Source organism: Salmo salar, chromosome ssa24 (genome assembly GCF_905237065.1).
Source record: "Salmo salar chromosome ssa24, Ssal_v3.1, whole genome shotgun sequence".
NCBI lineage: Eukaryota > Metazoa > Chordata > Actinopteri > Salmoniformes > Salmonidae > Salmo > Salmo salar.
The window spans coordinates 40,042,675-40,060,990 of record NC_059465.1 but is presented as its reverse complement, the minus strand read 5'-3'; the positions used below and the strand labels follow the sequence as shown (position 1 = coordinate 40,060,990).

Below are 18,316 nucleotides of genomic sequence, written 5' to 3'. Positions count from 1 at the left end.
TGATATGACAATTGTCTTATTAGGCCTTTGAATTCACTTTTAGAAACATGAGCTTGGCCAGAGTCCGTGGCTTCAGGCTCACGCGATGGTGCTTGGAGAGGACAGCAGCGGAAAATACCCTCTCTGCGCTTACAGAGCCACGGGGATGCTCAACACCCTTCCGGCAAACTCTTGCCAGTCTTGTCAGGGATGGAGAGTTGTTTTTGTATTTTTCTATAGGTAGGCCTAAAGGATTTTAGGCAAAATAACCCAATCAAAACAGAAAGATCCTTGAAAGAGGTAGTATGTCATCAGGCCTATTGGGCCAACATCAATGATGGTCTATTGTATAGATAATAGAACCAAAATGAACCAAACTTTTAAAAGGTCAGATTTTTGGTTTATAAATACTTTGCTACAATGACACACTTAGTTATCTACCCTCCTCATTCCTTTCTGTTAGGATGTGCATGTAGTAAGTATTTTATTTTATTTATTTATTTCACCTTTATTTAACCAGGTAGGCAAGTTGAGAACAAGTTCTCATTTACAATTGCGACCTGGCCAAGATAAAGCAAAGCAGTTCGACACATACAACAACACAGAGTTATACATGGAGTAAAACAAACATACAGTCAATAATACAGTAGAAAAATAAGTCTATATACAATGTGAGCAAATGAGGTGAGATAAGGGAGGTAAAGGCAGAAAAAAGGCCATGGTGGCAAAGTAAATACAATATAGCAAGTAAAACACTGGAATGGTAGATTTGTAGTGGAAGAAAGTGCAAAGTAGAAATATAAATAATGGGGTGCAAAGGAGCAAAATAAATAAATACAGTAGGGGAAGAGGGAGTTGTTTGGGCTAAATTATAGATGGGCTATGTACAGGTGCAGTGATCTGTGAGCTGCTCTGACAGCTGGTGCTTAAAGCTAGTGAGGGAGATAAGTGTTTCCAGTTTCAGAGATTTTTGTAGTTCGTGCCAGTCATTGGCAGCAGAGAACTGGAAGGAGAGACGGCCAAAGGAGGACTTGGCTTTGGGGGTGACCAGAGAGATATACCTGCTGGAGCGCATGCTACAGGTGGGTGCTACTATGGTGACCAGTGAGCGGAGATAAGGGGGGACTTTACTTAGCAGGGTTTTGTAGATGACCTGGAGCCAGTGGTTTTGGCGACGAGTATGAAGCGAGGGCCAGCCAACGAGAGCGTACAGGTCGCAGTGGTGGGTAGTATATGGGGCTTTGGTGACAAAACGGATGACACTGTGATAGACTGCATCCAGTTTATTGAGTAGGGTATTGGAGGCTGTTTTGTAAATGACATCGCCAAAGTCGAGGATCGGTAGGATGGTCAGTTTTACGAGGGTATGTTTGGCAGCATGAGTGAGGATGCTTTGTTGCAAAATAGGAAGCCAATTCTAGATGTAACTTTGGATTGGAGATGTTTGATGTGAGTCTGGAAGGAGAGCTTACAGTCTAACCAGACACCTAGGTATTTGTAGTTGTCCACATATTCTAAGTCAGAACCGTCCAGAGTAGTGATGCTGGATGCGGGCAGGTAGTGATGCGGCCAGGTGCAGGCAGCGATCGGTTGAAGAGCATGCATTTAGTTTTACTTTTATTTAAGAGCAGTTGGAGGCCACACGGAAGGAGAGTTGTATGGCATTGAAGCTCGTATGGAGGGTTGTTAACACAGCGTCCAAAGAAGGGCCAGAACTATACAGAATGGTGTCGTCTGCGTAGAGGTGGATCAGAGACTCACCAGCAGCAAGAGCGACATCATTGATGTATACAGAGAAAAGAGTTGGCCCAAGAATTGAACACTGTGGCACCCCAATAGAGACTACCAGAGGCCCAGACAACAGGCCATCCGATTTGACACATTGAACTGGGGAAGGCTTAGGCGAGTAGCTGTGGGGGGTGCAGTGCTGTTGACCGCGGTAGGGGTAGCCAGGTGGAAAGCATGGCCAGCCGTAGAAAAATGCTTATTGAAATTCTCAATTATAGTGGATTTATCGGAGGTGACAGAGTTTCCTATCCTCAGTGCAGTGGGCAGCTGGGAGGAGGTGTTCTTATTCTCCATGCACTTCACAGTGTCCCAGAACTTTTTTGAGTTTGTGTTGCAGGAAGCAAATTTCTGCTTGAAAAAGCTAGCCTTGGCTTTTCTAACTGTCTGTGTATATTGGTTTCTAACTTCCCTGAAAAGTTGCATATCACGGGGGCTGTTCGATGCTAATGCAGAACGCCACAGGATGTTTTTGTGTTGGTTAAGGGCAGTCAGGTCTGGAGAGAAACAAGGGCTATATCTGTTCCTGGTTCTACATTTCTTGAATGGGGCATGCTTATTTAAGATGGCGAGGAAGGCATTTAAAAAAAATAACCAGGCATCCTCTACTGACGGGATGAGGTCAATATCCTTCCAGGATACCCGGGCCAGGTCGATTAGAAAGGCTTGCTCGCTGAAATGTTTCAGGGAGTGTTTGACAGTGTTGAGTGGAGGTCGTTTGACCGCTGACCCATTACGGATGCAGGCAATCGCTGATCGCTGAGATCTTGGTTGAAAACAGCAGAGGTGTATTTAGAGGGCAAGTTGGTTAGGATGATATCTATGAGAGTACCCGTGTTTACGGCTTTGGGGTGGTACCTGGTAGGTTCATTGATAATTTGTGTGAGTTTGAGGGCATCAAGCTTAGATTGTAGGATGGCTGGGGTGTTTAGCATGTCCCAGTTTAGGTCACCTAGCAGCACGAGCTCTGAAGATAGATGGGGGGCAACCAGTTCACATATGGTGTCCAGAGCACAGCTGGGGGCAGAAGGTGGTCTATAGCAGGCGGCAACGGTGAGAGACTTGTTTTTGGAGAGATGGATTTTTAAAAGTAGAAGTTCAAATTGTTTGGGTACAGACCTCGATAGTAGGACAGAACTCTGCAGGCTATCTCTGCAGTAGATTGCAACACCGCCCCCTTTGGCTGTTCTATCTTGTCTGAAAATGTTGTAGTTAGGGATGAAGATTTCAGAGTTTTTGGTGGACTTCCTAAGCCAGGATTCAGACACGGCTATCCGGGTTGGCAGAGTGTGCTAAAGCAGTGAATAAAACAAACTTAGGGAGGAGGCTTCTAATGTTAACATGCATGAAACCAAGGCTATTACGGTTACAGAAGTCATCAAAAGAGAGTGCCTGGGGAATAGGAGTGGAGCTAGGCACCGCAGGGCCTGGATTCACCTCTACATCACCAGAGGAACAGAGGAGGAGTATGATAAGGGTACGGCTAAAAGCTATGAGAATTGGTCGTCTATGACGTCCGGAATAGAGAGTAAAAGGAGCAGGTTTCTGGGGGCGATAAAAATAGCTTCAAGGTATAAAGTACAGACAAAGGTATGGTAGGATGTGAATACAGTGGAGGTAAACCTAGGCATTGAGTGATGATAAGAGAGATATTGTCTCTAGAAACATCATTGAAACCAGAAGATGTCATAGCATGTGTGGGTGGTGGAACTGAAAGGTTGGATAAGGTATAATGAGCAGGGCTAGAGGCTCTACAGTGAAATAAGCCAATAAATACTAACCAGAACAGCAATGGACAAGGCATATTGACATTAAGGAGAGGCATGCTTAGCCGAGTGATCATAAGGGTCCAGTAAGATTCAGATAGCTAGCCGGGCCATTGGTAGCAAGCTGGCAGAAGATGGAGGGAGGTCTGTTTTTAGCCACCTCGTGCGTTTTCGGTCTGTAGATTAGTGGGGTTCCGTGTGGTAGGGGGGACCAGTCCAATTGGCAAAATAGTTATAGTTATAGTGGCCCAAGAAAATTGTCCGATAGACCTATTCAGATAGCAGCCGATAAGACAGCTAACGATTAGCGGGCCGCAGATGGGCGTTCAGGTTACGTCGCGACGGAGGGGCCAGTTGGATAACTCCCTCGGGCAGATAACGTCGGTAGTCCAGTCGTGAAGGCCCGATGGGGCTCCGCATCGGCAGTAAAACGGGTCCGGATAGGTGATTGTAGCCCAGGAGTGGCTGGTGGAACTCCTCAGCTGGCTAGCTCCGGAATAATTGATGTTAGCTCCGGGACCGACGTTAGCCAATAGTCACTCGGGTAGCAGCTAGCTAGCTGCAAGATCCAGGTTTAAATGTCAATAGCCTGCAGTAGAAATCCAGGGATATGGAGAGAAAATAGGTCCGGTATGCTCTGGTCTGAGTCGCGCTGTACAAAACTGGTGATAGCTTTTCGAGCTAAGGGATAGCTGATGACTGCCAACCGTGGCTAGCTGAACTCCAACGTTAGCCAGTGAACTGGCCAACCTCTGGCTAACCTCTGGCTAGCTTCTGTTGTGGATTTCAGATTTAAGGTAAATAATACTTCTTTTTTTTTTAATTGGTGAGGCGGGTTGCAGGAGAGTGTTTTGAAGAAAAGATGCAAATATATATATATACACGGGACACGACAAGAGGAGGACAAAGGACGTCTGACTGCTATGCCATCTTGGAGTACACAATCATGTCTTTTCAGATTCCACAATGATTCTTAAGTTGTGGACACTACATCACCACACTCCCTCTCTTGCTCTTGGTCCTCATCTTTGTAAGTCACCTTGATTTTGCACCTGAGTATTTTATCAGTTTCTTTATGAAAATATTTACCGAACTCCATGACAGTAGCTAAAGCAAGTCGCTATAGCAGCACACAAGTAGACTACAAATGCATGCTGGGCCGGGCATGCCCTGAGTTTGCTAAATGAAGTGAGCACTACTGGAGCGAAATTGGAGCGGGCGAGAAGGACAACGCTCCAGCCAGCGCTCAGCTCCACTCACATACTCTGATTCAGACAAGCCAGCACCAACACAATGGAGATATTGACAAAATGCTGTCTGAATACCTACTAAAACTTTTTGTGCAACTCCCATGTTAGCTATGTAGCATTTGTACGTCTGAATGATCTACGCAATATCATCATCATCCAGGAGGCATTTATGGTTTTCTTGAATCTAGCAACTATACCGGCCTCCTTCAGTCAAACCCTGGGCACCAACCAACCACCCAAGTTGTCCAATTAACTAGAAACCAAACAGAAGAAAACTAGCTGAAACGGGGAGGGAACTCCCTAAATTTGTCCAATCAGAAACGTTGCAAAAGCCTACACATTGAGGACAAGTGTGACTCCTCAGCCCAGGGCTAAAGCTTAGCCCAGGGTTAACAAATGCTTGTGTGAACTAATCTAGCCCCGGGTCAGTCTAGCCTGGGGCTTAGAACTATGCAGTGTAGAAAGGCCTACGGAGGAACTAGGGGAACTGGAGATAAGCACTCAGAGTTTACACACTGAGGGACTAGTGGAACGGAAGTTGCCAGTTATATATGCAACAACAGCAGGGAATCTCAAATCTCTCCTCCACACCAGTCCGAGTTCTTCTTCTGCCTACAAAACCTGCCATGGGGCTTTTCTGGTTTTCCTCCTGCCTTATCCTCCTCCCTTCTCCTTTCACCCTTCTCGAGAGCAGGTGAAAGACTAGACTTTCGCCATACGACCTGGCAAACAAATCTATGTTCCACCCTCTTCATTTTGTAACGATTATGAAACTAGTTGCAACGGGCTATTGGCAACAACTGAATCGGAGGAAACATTAAAGTGCCAGAACCAATTTTCTCCAGCATATAAAAACCCGAAGTATGAGGACTGAGCAATTACCGGCCGGCCTGACAGATTTAGTATGACACTGGGGTCATACATTTCCAGTGCAGCTTGTCAGCAGAGGAGAGGGTGGGAGGAGGAGGGAGGGGTCGCTCACTCTAGGCTTTAGCCAACAGCTAACAGGCCTGCATAAATCCACAGCAATCCACAGCAACCCTCCACCCCAGTCCGCCAATTAGACGTCTCCTAGCACAAGCCCCCGCCACCTTAAACCCAACTCCCTCACTCTCCATACTCACATGTGAGGTGAGGCGAGGTTAAGGTTCAGCGCTACACTATGAGCTACCAGAAGCCTGTAGCCCTGATCCTGACCTTCGATCCTGTGCTGTCCCCGTGGGGTCAACGTTTTAAAATCAAACTAGTAGTTTTATGTAGCCAGTACCTGTAATACTCTAAATTTTAATTTGTAAACTTTTTTTAATTTAACCTTTATTTAACTAAGCAAGTCAGTTAAGAACCAATTCTTATTTACAATGACGGCCTACCCCGGGCAAACCCTAACCTGGACAACGCTGGGCCAATTGTGCGCTGCCCTATGGGACTCCCAAACACGGCTGATTGTGATACAGCCTGGAATCAAACCAGTGTCTGTAGTGATGCCTCTAGCACTGAGATGCAGTGCCTTAGACCACTGCACCACTCGGGAGCCTGAGTGGGCAATCTGCAAACATAACATCTAGTGATCAAGACTAAATGCCTGTGTGTCCAGTAGGTCTGTCCAGTAATCAGTTGATAAGACAGCAGGGATAACGTAATTAGTTCTAACATTAGGAGTAAATAACAGTATTATATTGTCAGGTAATTTTATCATAGTGTTTTGAAAAGGCTCCTACCTTTCCCCTGTAGAGCTGGCCTTCCTCTGGCAGAACACGGATAAAGAGGGACTTCCGGGTAGCGTTTCCTGTTTGATCTCCCAGGCGGAAGCCACGTTGCTGGGCTTCACTGACACAAAGTTGACTCCTTGTCTGAACAGGGCTCTGGAGATGGGAAGCATGAACATGGTTAAGGCCCATAATACAGCACAGTAGACAGGCTCTGGAGACAGACACGTACACACATACACACACACGTGCATTCGTTAGCACGCTTCTTTAAAAAAAAATCAATGGCAGTCATTTGCCAACAGCTTTTGTGACAGCTTGCAATCGTGTTGACATCATTCAAACCCTTATGCATAGCAAAGATAATTTGAGAACATTTCATATCTCTGATTGGTATGTAATGTGATCCTCCATGGAGAATGTGTCTGTCTGTCTGTCTGTCTGTCTGTCTGTCTGTCTGTCTGTCTGTCTGTCTGTCTGTCTGTCTGTCTGTCTGTCTGTCTGTCTGTCTGTCTGTCTGTCTGTCTGTCTGTCTGTCTGTCTGTCTGTCTGTCTGTCTGTCTGTCTGTCTGTCTGCTCCTGTGTGCAGGACATGTATTAGTGTGTCGGGGTGAAGGATGTCTCCTTCCTCCCGTACTGTATCTAAGTGTTTTTCTCTGTGTTAGTGTTTATTGATGTGCCCAGAATCCCGCCCTCTCCCCTCCTTCTCCCCCTCCCAAGTTTCCTTTAATACTGCTTCGGCTGACTCCGCTATTCATCACCTTGACAAGATACTCTGGGAGTTTATTAAACGAGCAAGTTATTAGAAGGTGCCAATGACCTTGGCAAGAGCATCGACGGAAAAAATAAGAAACTTCCTCTCAAAAGAAACCCACAACCCCTTCATTTGTCTCTCTCTTTTCTTGTGTCTTGCCAGAGACTGCTGTTGCAAATGTGTCACACTTTTCTTGCTGTTTGTCGAGAACAAGAAGGGTCCTTTGGGCTTGGGAGATCCCGCGCTCGACTCGAAAATGCACTTTTCCTTCAGAACTCCTCCAAACAGTTTGGAAAATACTTTATTTTAAGGACAAAATTGTTCCCAGTGGCTGTGGGACATAAAAAAAGCAAACACAGTCCCAAAACCATTCTTTCATAATTTAAGACCATTGTTAAGTAAAACCAATCCCCCATGTCTCTCCTTTTTGAGTGCTGTTTCACCTATTTTATTCTACTTCTCATGTCCCTTTATAACAATTTACTTTGAAGGACCTTACAGTAAAAGATAGTCTGTAAAAAAAAAATGACACTGAAAGCAACAAAATAAATCTATAAACTGTAAATTATGTACTAGAACTGAACTGGGGAGAGGGGTAATAAAAATGTAATCCAGTCTGGCTATATTCTGGAAAGCATTGGACTTTTCCAACATCTTTTCATGACAAGGTTGCTAATAAAACCCAGATAGTCAATCAAGTAGTCACCCACAAGATAAAACAACGTACACTGTATGTATAGGGGTGGATGTGTATGTTTTCACAACTACAGTGTGTGAATCGGTAAAATCAACTCTCTGTTATTGATCATAGGCTACATGGAGATGTAATGTATTACGCCAAACAGTACATGCCTCATTACTGAAACGACAGAACACTCTTCACCTCGCTCCCAATTACTGTCCCAACTGAGTGCAGACATGCTCCCCTACTGTCCTGACTGAGTGCAGACATGCTCCCCTACTGTCCTGACTGAGTGCAGACATGCTCCCCTACTGTCCTGACTGAGTGCAGACATGCTGCCCTACTGTCCTGACTGAGTGCAGACATGCTGCCCTACTGTCCTGACTGAGTGCAGACATGCTGCCCTACTGTCCTGACTGAGTGCAGACATGCTCCCCTACTGTCCTGACTGAGTGCAGACATGCTCCCCTACTGTCCTGACTGAGTGCAGACATGCTCCCCTACTGTCCTGTCTGAGTGCAGACATGCTCCCCTACTGTCCTGACTGAGTGCAGACATGCTCCCAATTACTGTCCTGACTGAGTGCAGAAATGCTCCCCTACTGTCCTGACTGAGTGCAGACATGCTCCCCTACTGTCCTGACTGAGTGCAGACATGCTCCCCTACTGTCCTGACTGAGTGCAGACATGCTCCCCTACTGTCCCAACTGAGTGCAGACATGCTCCCCTACTGTCCCAACTGAGTGCAGACATGCTCCCCTACTGTCCTGACTGAGTGCAGACATGCTCCCCTACTGTCCTGACTGAGTGCAGACATGCTCCCCTACTGTCCTGACTGAGTGCAGACATGCTCCCCTACTGTCCTGTCTGAGTGCAGACATGCTCCCCTACTGTCCTGACTGAGTGCAGACATGCTCCCCTACTGTCCTGACTGAGTGCAGACATGCTCCCCTACTGTCCTGACTGAGTGCAGACATGCTCCCCTACTGTCCCAACTGAGTGCAGACATGCTCCCCTACTGTCCTGACTGAGTGCAGACATGCTCCCCTACTGTCCTGTCTGAGTGCAGACATGCTCCCCTACTGTCCTGACTGAGTGCAGACATGCTCCCCTACTGTCCTGACTGAGTGCAGACATGCTCCCCTACTGTCCTGACTGAGTGCAGACATGCTCCCAATTACTGTCCTGACTGAGTGCAGACATGCTCCCCTATTCACAGAATAAAGCCCAGTTTAAATAGAACACTGAGGTTATTATGTGTTACTATTATCAGGGACTATTATCAGGGACTGACAGACAGTTTGTGTGTGTGTGTGTGTGTGTGTGTGTGTGTGTGTGTGTGTGTGTGTGTGTGTGTGTGTGTGTGTGTGTGTGTGTGTGTGTGTGTGTGTGTGTGTGTGTGTGTGTGTGTGTGTGTGTGTGTGTGTGTGTATGATTGACTGACACAGCAGTGAGACGAGGTCCAGTCCATCACACACCAAACCCAGACATGACGGGAGTTGAGGGAGGGGACACTCCAGGAGTCCAGAGGTCTGTCAACACAGGCACCAGGCAGCTCCTGACAGCCCAGACATTAAAGACAGTCAACATGCCCAAAGTTTCTATAGGCTGATCTATGTTTAGTACCACAGTATCTACAGGCTGATCTCTGTTTAGTGTCACAGTATCTACAGGCTGATCTATGTTTAGTACCACAGTATCTACAGGCTGATCTCTGTTTAGTCCCACAGTATCTACAGGCTGATCTCTGTTTAGTCCCACAGTATCTACAGGCTGATCTATGTTTAGTACCACAGTATCTACAGGCTGATCTCTGTTTAGTCCCACAGTATCTACAGGCTGATCTCTGTTTAGTACCACAGTATCTATAGGCTGATCTCTGTTTAGTATCACAGTATCTACAGGCTGATCTATGTTTAGTCCCACAGTATCTACAGGCTGATCTATGTTTAGTATCACAGTATCTACAGGCTGATCTCTGTTTAGTCCCACAGTATCTACAGGCTGATCTCTGTTTTGTTCCACAGTGTCTACAGGCTGATCTCTGTTTAGTCCCGGGCCAGACTTAATTGAAGTGTGACATTTTCACAGCGCAAAATAATTGTGTAATGTGCAAAAATACTGTAAACCTCATTATAATCTCGTTGTGTGATTGAATTTGACATTTTTCTTCGACAATGTGTGTTAAAAGAAGATAACTACTTATTAACTAGAGTAGTAAACACTAAAACTGTAGTAAACTGGACAATACATAGTTGCCTCTTTATAGCGCACATTGTTGAAGAAAAGTTTCAAATTAAATCCCACTGCTAGATTATAATGAGGTTTATGGTAATTGTTGCACTTTGCACCATTGATTTGCTTTTGCACTATGAAAATGTTGCCCAATAGTCTAACACTAGCTGGTCAGGCCAAGTGAGAATAATGCCTGTTTAACCAGAGAGGGGGGTTGGGGAGAGAGGTGGGGTGGGGAGAGAGGGGTAGGGCACTTAGGGGACGCTAGGAAGCCATCTGAGGTCTGGGGGCCTGGCGTTGAGGCCCTGGCGGGGCCTGTTCATCAGTGTAGCGGGCACAAGGACAGAGTGACGCCGTGATGCCGTGACTTACGGGCCGGGGCAGTGTGCATGGCGCGGCGGGCAGTAAATCGCCCCCACTCGGACGGGCAGCGCGGCTTGCAGGAGCGATAAGTCTGGGGCCGTTGCGTTACCTTGAAGCCCTCTAGAGGAGCCGTGTAATCGAATGAGTCAGATTTATACTACGGAGAGCCGAGAAGGAGAGAGATCCTCTCTATCACTGCCTCCTCATTGTAGGCTAGGCTACATCCCCCCTCCTCCTCCTCCCCCTCTGCTTCCCAGTACCCTCCTACTCTTCTTACCTTCATTCCTCTCTACACTCAGGAGAGTGACATTCCTCTCCTTATTCAACCACTTCCCACCCCCCACATTCAGCTCCTTACATTTTTCCTCCTACCCTCCCTTCCCTACACACACACACACACACACACACACACACACACACACACACACACACACACACACACACACACACACACACCACCAACACCACACTCCTAGATACTACTAGAAATTATAAGACACTCCTAGATACTACTAGATAGTCCTAGATACTACTAGATAGTCCTAGATACTACTAGATAGTACTAGATACTACTAGGTAGTCCTAGATACTACTAGAAATTATAAGATAGTCCTAGATACTACTAGATAGTCCTAGATACTACTAGATAGTCCTAGATACTACTAGAAATTATAAGATAGTCCTAGATACTACTAGATAGTCCTAGATACTACTAGATACTACTAGAAATTATTAGATAGTCCTAGATACTACTAGATAGTCCTAGACACTCCTAGATACTACGAGAAATTATAAGATAGTCCTAGATACTACTAGATAGTCCTAGATACTACTAGAAATTATTAGATAGTCCTAGATACTACTAGATAGTCCTAGATACTACTAGATAGTCCTAGATACTACTAGATACTACTAGATACTCCTAGATACTACTAGATAGTCCTAGATACTACTAGATAGTCCTAGATACTACTAGAAATTATTACATAGTGCTAGATACTACTATATAGTCCTAGATACTACTAGATAGTCCTAGATACTACTAGATAGTCCTAGATACTACTAGATACTACTAGATACTCCTAGATACTCCTAGATACTGCAAGATAGTCCTAGATACTACTAGATAGTCCTAGATAGTCCTAGATACTACTAAATAGTCCTAGATACTACTAGAAATTATTAGATAGTCCTAGATACTACTAAAAATTATAAGATAGTCCTAGATATTACTAGAAAGTATTAGGTAGTCCTAGATACTACTAGATAGTCCTAGATACTACTAGATAGTCCTAGATACTACTAGATAGTCCTAGATACTCCTAGATACTACTAGAAACTATTAGATAGTCCTAGATACTACTAGATAGTCCTAGATACTACTAGAAACTATTAGATAGTCCTAGATACTACTAGATAGTCCTAGAAACTACTAGAAACTATTAGATAGTCCTAGATACTACTAGATAGTCCTAGACACTCCTAGATACTACTAGAAAGTATTAGATAGTCCTAGATACTACTAGATAGTCCTAGAAACTACTAGAAACTATTAGATAGTCCTAGATACTACTAGATAGTCCTAGATACTACTAGAAACTATTAGATAGTCCTAGATACTACTAGATAGTCCTAGAAACTACTAGAAACTATTAGATAGTCTTAGATACAACTAGATAGTCCTAGATACCACTAGAAACTATTAGATAGTCCTAGATACTACTAGATAGTCCTAGATACCACTAGAAACTGTTAGATAGTCCTAGATACTACAAGATAGCCCTAGATTGTCCTAGATACTCCTAGATACTTCTAGACAGTACTAAATACTACCAGACACTCCTAGATACTACTAAATACTCCTAGATACTCCTATACTGTACTAAATACTACAAGATACTAATAGATACCCTTAGACAGTAATAAATACTACTAGATATTACTAGATACCTAATAAACATATAGTCTTACAGATAATGAGATCGAGGGACACATGCCTCACTACACCAAGCCAAGTCAAACACCAACAACAACCCATCTCTACCCATCTGGGAAAGTAAAATACCAACAACAATCCATCTCTACCCATCTGGGAAAGTAAAACACTAATAACAACCCATCTCTACCCATCTGGGAAAGAAATGTATGATGAAGACGACAACACAAACACTTTTTCCCTAAACAAGTCATCATGAAGTTTGGACAGCAGACAATGTGGCTGGACAGCAGGCTGTCTCAGATTTGTTCGACGATCAACACCCCACCATCCTCAGCTCGGTTTCATCCTGAAACAAACTCTCTCAATCTGTTTGCTAGCCGAGGAATCACACTGCCTGCCGTCGTCGCAGCAAGTCGCCTGTGATTAGGGCCCGCTTGTCCTGAGCCTTCAAACGTTGTTGTGGAGGTTGTTGTGGAGGACCAATCAAATGAAGGGGGAAAAAACTGAGACAACAGACAGACAGACGCTTTCACTTCTTCAATCGAATGTTTGTAGCAGAAAAATGGTGTCCCTAGCTGAGGGTATAAGAAAGCAGACTGTACCTAGTCTTCATCTAACTGTACCTAGTCTTCATGTCTAATGATGTTCTGTGTTATGTCATTCTGTATTACGTTTCATGTTTTGTGTGGACCCCAGGAAGAGTAGCTGCTGCTTTTGCAACAGCTAATGGGGATTCTAATAAAATACCAAAAATACCAAATATCTCCGTAGGTACGGGACTAATTCTGCCCTAAAAACGAAGCTGCACTGTTTGTGAGATAAAAAAAAAGAATAACCAGGTTTGCAGATGGGAACAGCTGTTTTCTCCAGCCCTGCTAGGCTTCTCTTCCAGTGCCCCCTACAACATCCCAGCTGCTGCCTCCCTCCGTTCGTTATATAAGTTTACCGCAAATGTTATTGTGTAATGAATTGTAGCTGAAAACAGAATGTGTTTGTGTGTTTGTGTGTTTAATTAGCATTATGAATGAACAGAAGACATCAGGTTCTATATGTTTACAACATATCCTGGTGTTAAATGCAGACGACAGCACAATATGCCGGAGAACAGTGTCAACCAATAAGCTTGTAGAAAACTTGTAATTAAATCATCTAATTTGGAAGAAAATAAAAGGTAAAGCTGCTTAACTAAAGATAACTCAACCCTAACCCTATTACCTTACACAACACTAACTTAGAGATAACTCAACCCTAACCCTATTCCCCTAAACAACACTAACTTAGAGATAACTCAACCCTAACCCTATTCCCTTACACAACACTAACTTAGAGATAACTCAACCCTAACCCTATTACCTTACACAACACTAACTTAGAGATAACTCAACCCTAACCCTATTCCCCTAAACAACACTAACTTAGAGATAACTCAACCCTAACCCTATTACCTTACACAACACTAACTTAGAGATAACTCAACCCTAACCCTATTGCCCTAAACAACACTAGCTTAGAGATAACTCAACCCTAACCCTATTCCCTTACACAACACTAACTTAGAGATAACTCAACCCTAACCCTATTCCCTTAAACAACACTAACTTAGAGATAACTCAAACCTAACCCTATTCCCCTAACAACACTAGCTTAGAGATAACTCAACCCTAACCCTATTCCCCTAAACAACACTAGCTTAGAGATAACTCAACCCTAACCCTATTCCCTTAAACAACACTAACTTAGAGATAACTCAACCCTAACCCTATTCCCTTAAACAACATTAACTTAGAGATAACTCAACCCTAACCCTATTCCCTTACACAACACTAACTTAGAGATAACTCAACCCTAACCCTATTCCCCTAAACAACATTAACTTAGAGATAACTCAACCCTAACCCTATTCCCTTACACAACATTAACTTAGAGATAACTCAACCCTAACCCTATTCCCTTACACAACACTAACTTAGAGATAACTCAACCCTAACCCTATTCCCTTACACAACACTAACTTTGAGATATTTCAACCCTAACCCTATTCCCTTACACAACACTAAATCAGAGATAACTCAACCCTAACCCTATTCCCCTAAACAACACTAGCTTAGAGATAACTCAACCCTAACCCTATTCCCCTAAACAACACTAACTTAGAGATAACTCAACCCTAACCCTATTCCCTTAAACAACACTAGCTTAGAAGAAGATGAGGAGGAGAAGGAAAATGAGAAGGAACATGGGGATGTAGAAGAGAAGGAATGGGGGAGGAGGAGGAAGATGACGGCGAAGAGGAGAAGGAATGGAGGAGGAGGAAGAGGACAGTGAAGAGGAGAAGGAAGAGGGGAGGAGGAAGATGACGATGAAGAGGAGAAGGAATGGGGAGGAGGAGGATGAGAACGACGAAGAGGAGAAGGAATGGGGTATAAGGAAGAGGATGAAGAACAGAATAAGGAACAGGGAGGAGGAGGAAGGTGACAATGAAGAGGAGAATGAATGTGGGACTAGGAGGATGAGGAGGAAGAGGATGAAGAGAAGGAACAGGGGGAGAAGGAGTGAAAAGGTCAGTCATTAGCATGTTCCATGAGTCTGTTTGTGTGTGGTGAGCAAATGCTGAGGGTGGCATTCAGGCCTTCAGACTAATCCAATTGGCATTTAATTAACTGGGGACCCAGTAAAGGGAGTTGACTTGCTCTAATCGATTCCAGATCGTCAGACAATACAAATAAACAGTCCCACTCAGGAGTCTGACAGCGAGAAGGCTGGATTAGCTCTGGTTCCACTACACCGAACCGGCAGCTCCCAGAAAGGGTGAAGCAACCTTTGCACCACAAACAAACAAACACACAGACTGGTTTCCCCCCAGGCCCTCTCGTTTGCCTTTGCTGTGGCACACACGAACAACCAGTTGGGTCTGGGTAAAACAACATGTCAAACAAGAAGATTGGACAAACAAACAAACTGGTACTGTGCGAGGGCAGGAGAAGAGTAGATGTGGGAGTAGTGGGGTTTGTGTCAGAGTTCCAACCAACAAACAGAACGGTTGGGGTGTCTGAGGGGTCCCTGTGGGGCCTTCACCACTCGCTGCCTTGGCAACCCTTTACCACCGGCCCACAGTCTTCGATTGGCTTATTGGCTTATTGGACACAGCCCCAGGCCTGTGGCTGCTGTGTTTTTCTGGGCTGGCCCGCGGGGATCTTGGCGCTGCCAAGCACGGTCACTTGTGCTTAGAGTGGCACACACACTGAGAGAGACAGCACTGAATACAGGCTTCTTCCCCAAATGGCACTCTATTCCCTACATAGTGCACTACTTTTGACCAGAACCATATGGCCATGTGGGACCTGGTCAAAAGTAGTGCACTATGTAGGGAATAGGGTGCCATTTGGGACACCGCCCAAGGACTGCCCTGAGAAAGGAAGGGAGCGAGACCCCACCCCTGTCCCTAACAGTGTGACCCAGGCCTGCCCTGAGAAAGGAAGGGAGAGAGACCCCACCCCTGTCCCTAACAGTGTGACCCAGGCCAGCCCTGAGAAAGGAAGGGAGAGAGACCCCACCCCTGTCCCTAACAGTGTGACCCAGGCCTGCCCTGAGAAAGGAAGGGAGAGAGACCCCACCCCTGTCCCTAACAGTTTGACCCAGGCCTGCCCTGAGAAAGGAAGGGAGAGAGACCCTGCCCCTGTCTCTAACAGTGTGACCCAGGCCTGCCCTGAGAAAGGAAGGGAGAGAGACCCCACCCCTGTCCCTAACAGTGTGACCCAGGCCAGCCCTGAGAAAGGAAGGGAGAGAGACCCCACCCCTGTCCCTAACAGTGTGACCCAGGCCTGCCCTGAGAAAGGAAGGGAGAGAGACCCTGCCCCTGTCCCTAACAGTGTGACCCAGGCCAGCCCTGAGAAAGGGAGAGAGACCCTGCCCCTGTCCCTAACAGTGTGACCCAGGCCTGCCCTGAGAAAGGAAGGGAGAGAGACCCTGCCCCTGTCCCTAACAGTGTGACCCAGGCCTGCCCTGAGAAAGGAAGGGAGAGACCCTGCCCCTGTCCCTAACAGTGTGACCCAGGCCTGCCCTGAGAAAGGAAGGGAGAGACCCTGCCCCTGTCCCTAACAGTGTGACCCAGGCCTGCCCTGAGAAAGGAAGGGAGAGACCATGCCCCTGTCCCTAACAGTGTGACCCAGGCCTGCCCTGAGAAAGGAAGGGAGAGACCCTGCCCCTGTCCCTAACAGTGTGACCCAGGCCAGCCCTGAGAAAGGGCGAGAGACCCTGCCCCTGTCCCTAACAGTGTGACCCAGGCCTGCCCTGAGAAAGGAAGGGAGAGAGACCCTGCCCCTGTCCCTAACAGTGTGACCCAGGCCTGCCCTGAGAAAGGAAGGGAGAGAGACCCTGCCCCTGTCCCTAACAGTGTGACCCAGGCCTGCCCTGAGAAAGGAAGGGAGAGAGACCCTGCCCCTGTCCCTAACAGTGTGACCCAGGCCTTCCCAGCGGCCTTTGAGCTCCATCAGATGCACTTAGCTCAGATCTCTTGACACCAGGTTGAGAGAGAGGACAAAGGGAAACTTAGAGAGCTTACCACACACACACACACACACACACACACACACACACACACACACACACACACACACACACACACACACACACACACACACACACACACACACACACACACACACACACACACACACACTGAAAGGCCCACACACAGACACACAGCTGAATTATTTATCAGCTACATCAGAGCGCTGATATAACCACAAGATAGTGAGTGTCTTGGCTAAGGCGGGAGGGAGAGGGTGAATGGATGGATGGATGGATGGATGGATGGATGGATGGATGGATGGATGGATGGATGGATGGAGGAAGGGAGTGAGGGAGGGAGGGAGTGAGGGAGGGAGGGAGGAAGGGGGATGGATGGAGGAAGGGGGATGAAGGAGTTTGGCTAAGACAATCCATCAAGAGGACCTTTATTTGAATTGAATATGCAGGTTTGGAATTGTATTTATAAAGCATCTCAGAGTAGGAGTGCTGATCTAGGATCAGGTCAGCCCTGTCCATACAATCTGATTTAATGTGATACACTGTGTTAAAATGGTTACAAAGGGTTACAGAGGCTTAAATAGGGTTACAGAGGGTTACAGAGGCTTACAGAGGGTTACAGAGGCTTACAGAGGGTTACAGAGGCTTACAGAGGTTTACAGAGGCTTACAGAGGCGTACAGGGGGTTACAGAGGCTTACAGGGGCTTACAGAGGGTTACAGAGGTTTACAGAGGGTTACAGAGGGTTACAGAGGCTTACATAGACTTACAGAGGCTTACAGAGGTTTACAGAGGCGAACAGAGGCTTACAGAGGCGTACAGAGGCTTACAGAGGCTCACAGAGGTGTACAGAGGCGTACAGAGGCTTACAGAGGGTTACAGAGGCTTACAGAGGCTTACAGAGGGTTACAGAGGGTTACAGAGGTTTACAGAGGCTTACAGAGGTTTACAGAGGGTTACAGAGGGTTACAGGGGGTTACAGGGGGTTACATAAGCTTACAGAGAGTTACAGAAGGTTACAGAAGGTTACAGAGCTTACAGAGGGTTACAGAAGGTTACGGAGGGTTACAGGAGGTTACAGAGGGTTACAGAGAGTTACAGAAGGTTACAGAGGGTTATAGGAGGCTTCAGAGGGTTACAGAGGGTTACAGGGGGTTACAGGGGGTTACAGAAGCTTACAGAGGGTTACAGGGGGTTACAGGAGGTTACAGAGGGTTACAGAGGGTTACAGGGGGTTACAGGGGGTTACAGAAGCTTACAGAGGCTTACAGGGGGTTACAGGAGGTTACAGAGGGTTACAGGGGGTTACAGGAGGTTACAGAGGGTTACAG

The 18,316-nt window shown here is 46.0% G+C and overlaps 1 protein-coding gene across 2 annotated transcripts in view; it reads right to left on the bottom strand.

The window, feature by feature from the left end:
- LOC106585906 (transmembrane protein 132C) overlaps positions 1-18,316 on the bottom strand; it is a 497,731-nt gene that overhangs the window by 240,538 nt on the left and 238,877 nt on the right. For both annotated transcript variants that reach the window (XR_006761888.1, XM_045707191.1), the window contains exon 3: positions 6,499-6,642. Coding sequence is in view for 1 of the 2 variants with exons in the window: in XM_045707191.1 (XP_045563147.1) it covers positions 6,499-6,642 (144 nt within the window). In the remaining variant the exon portion in view is untranslated. The remainder of the gene's footprint in view (positions 1-6,498; positions 6,643-18,316) is intronic.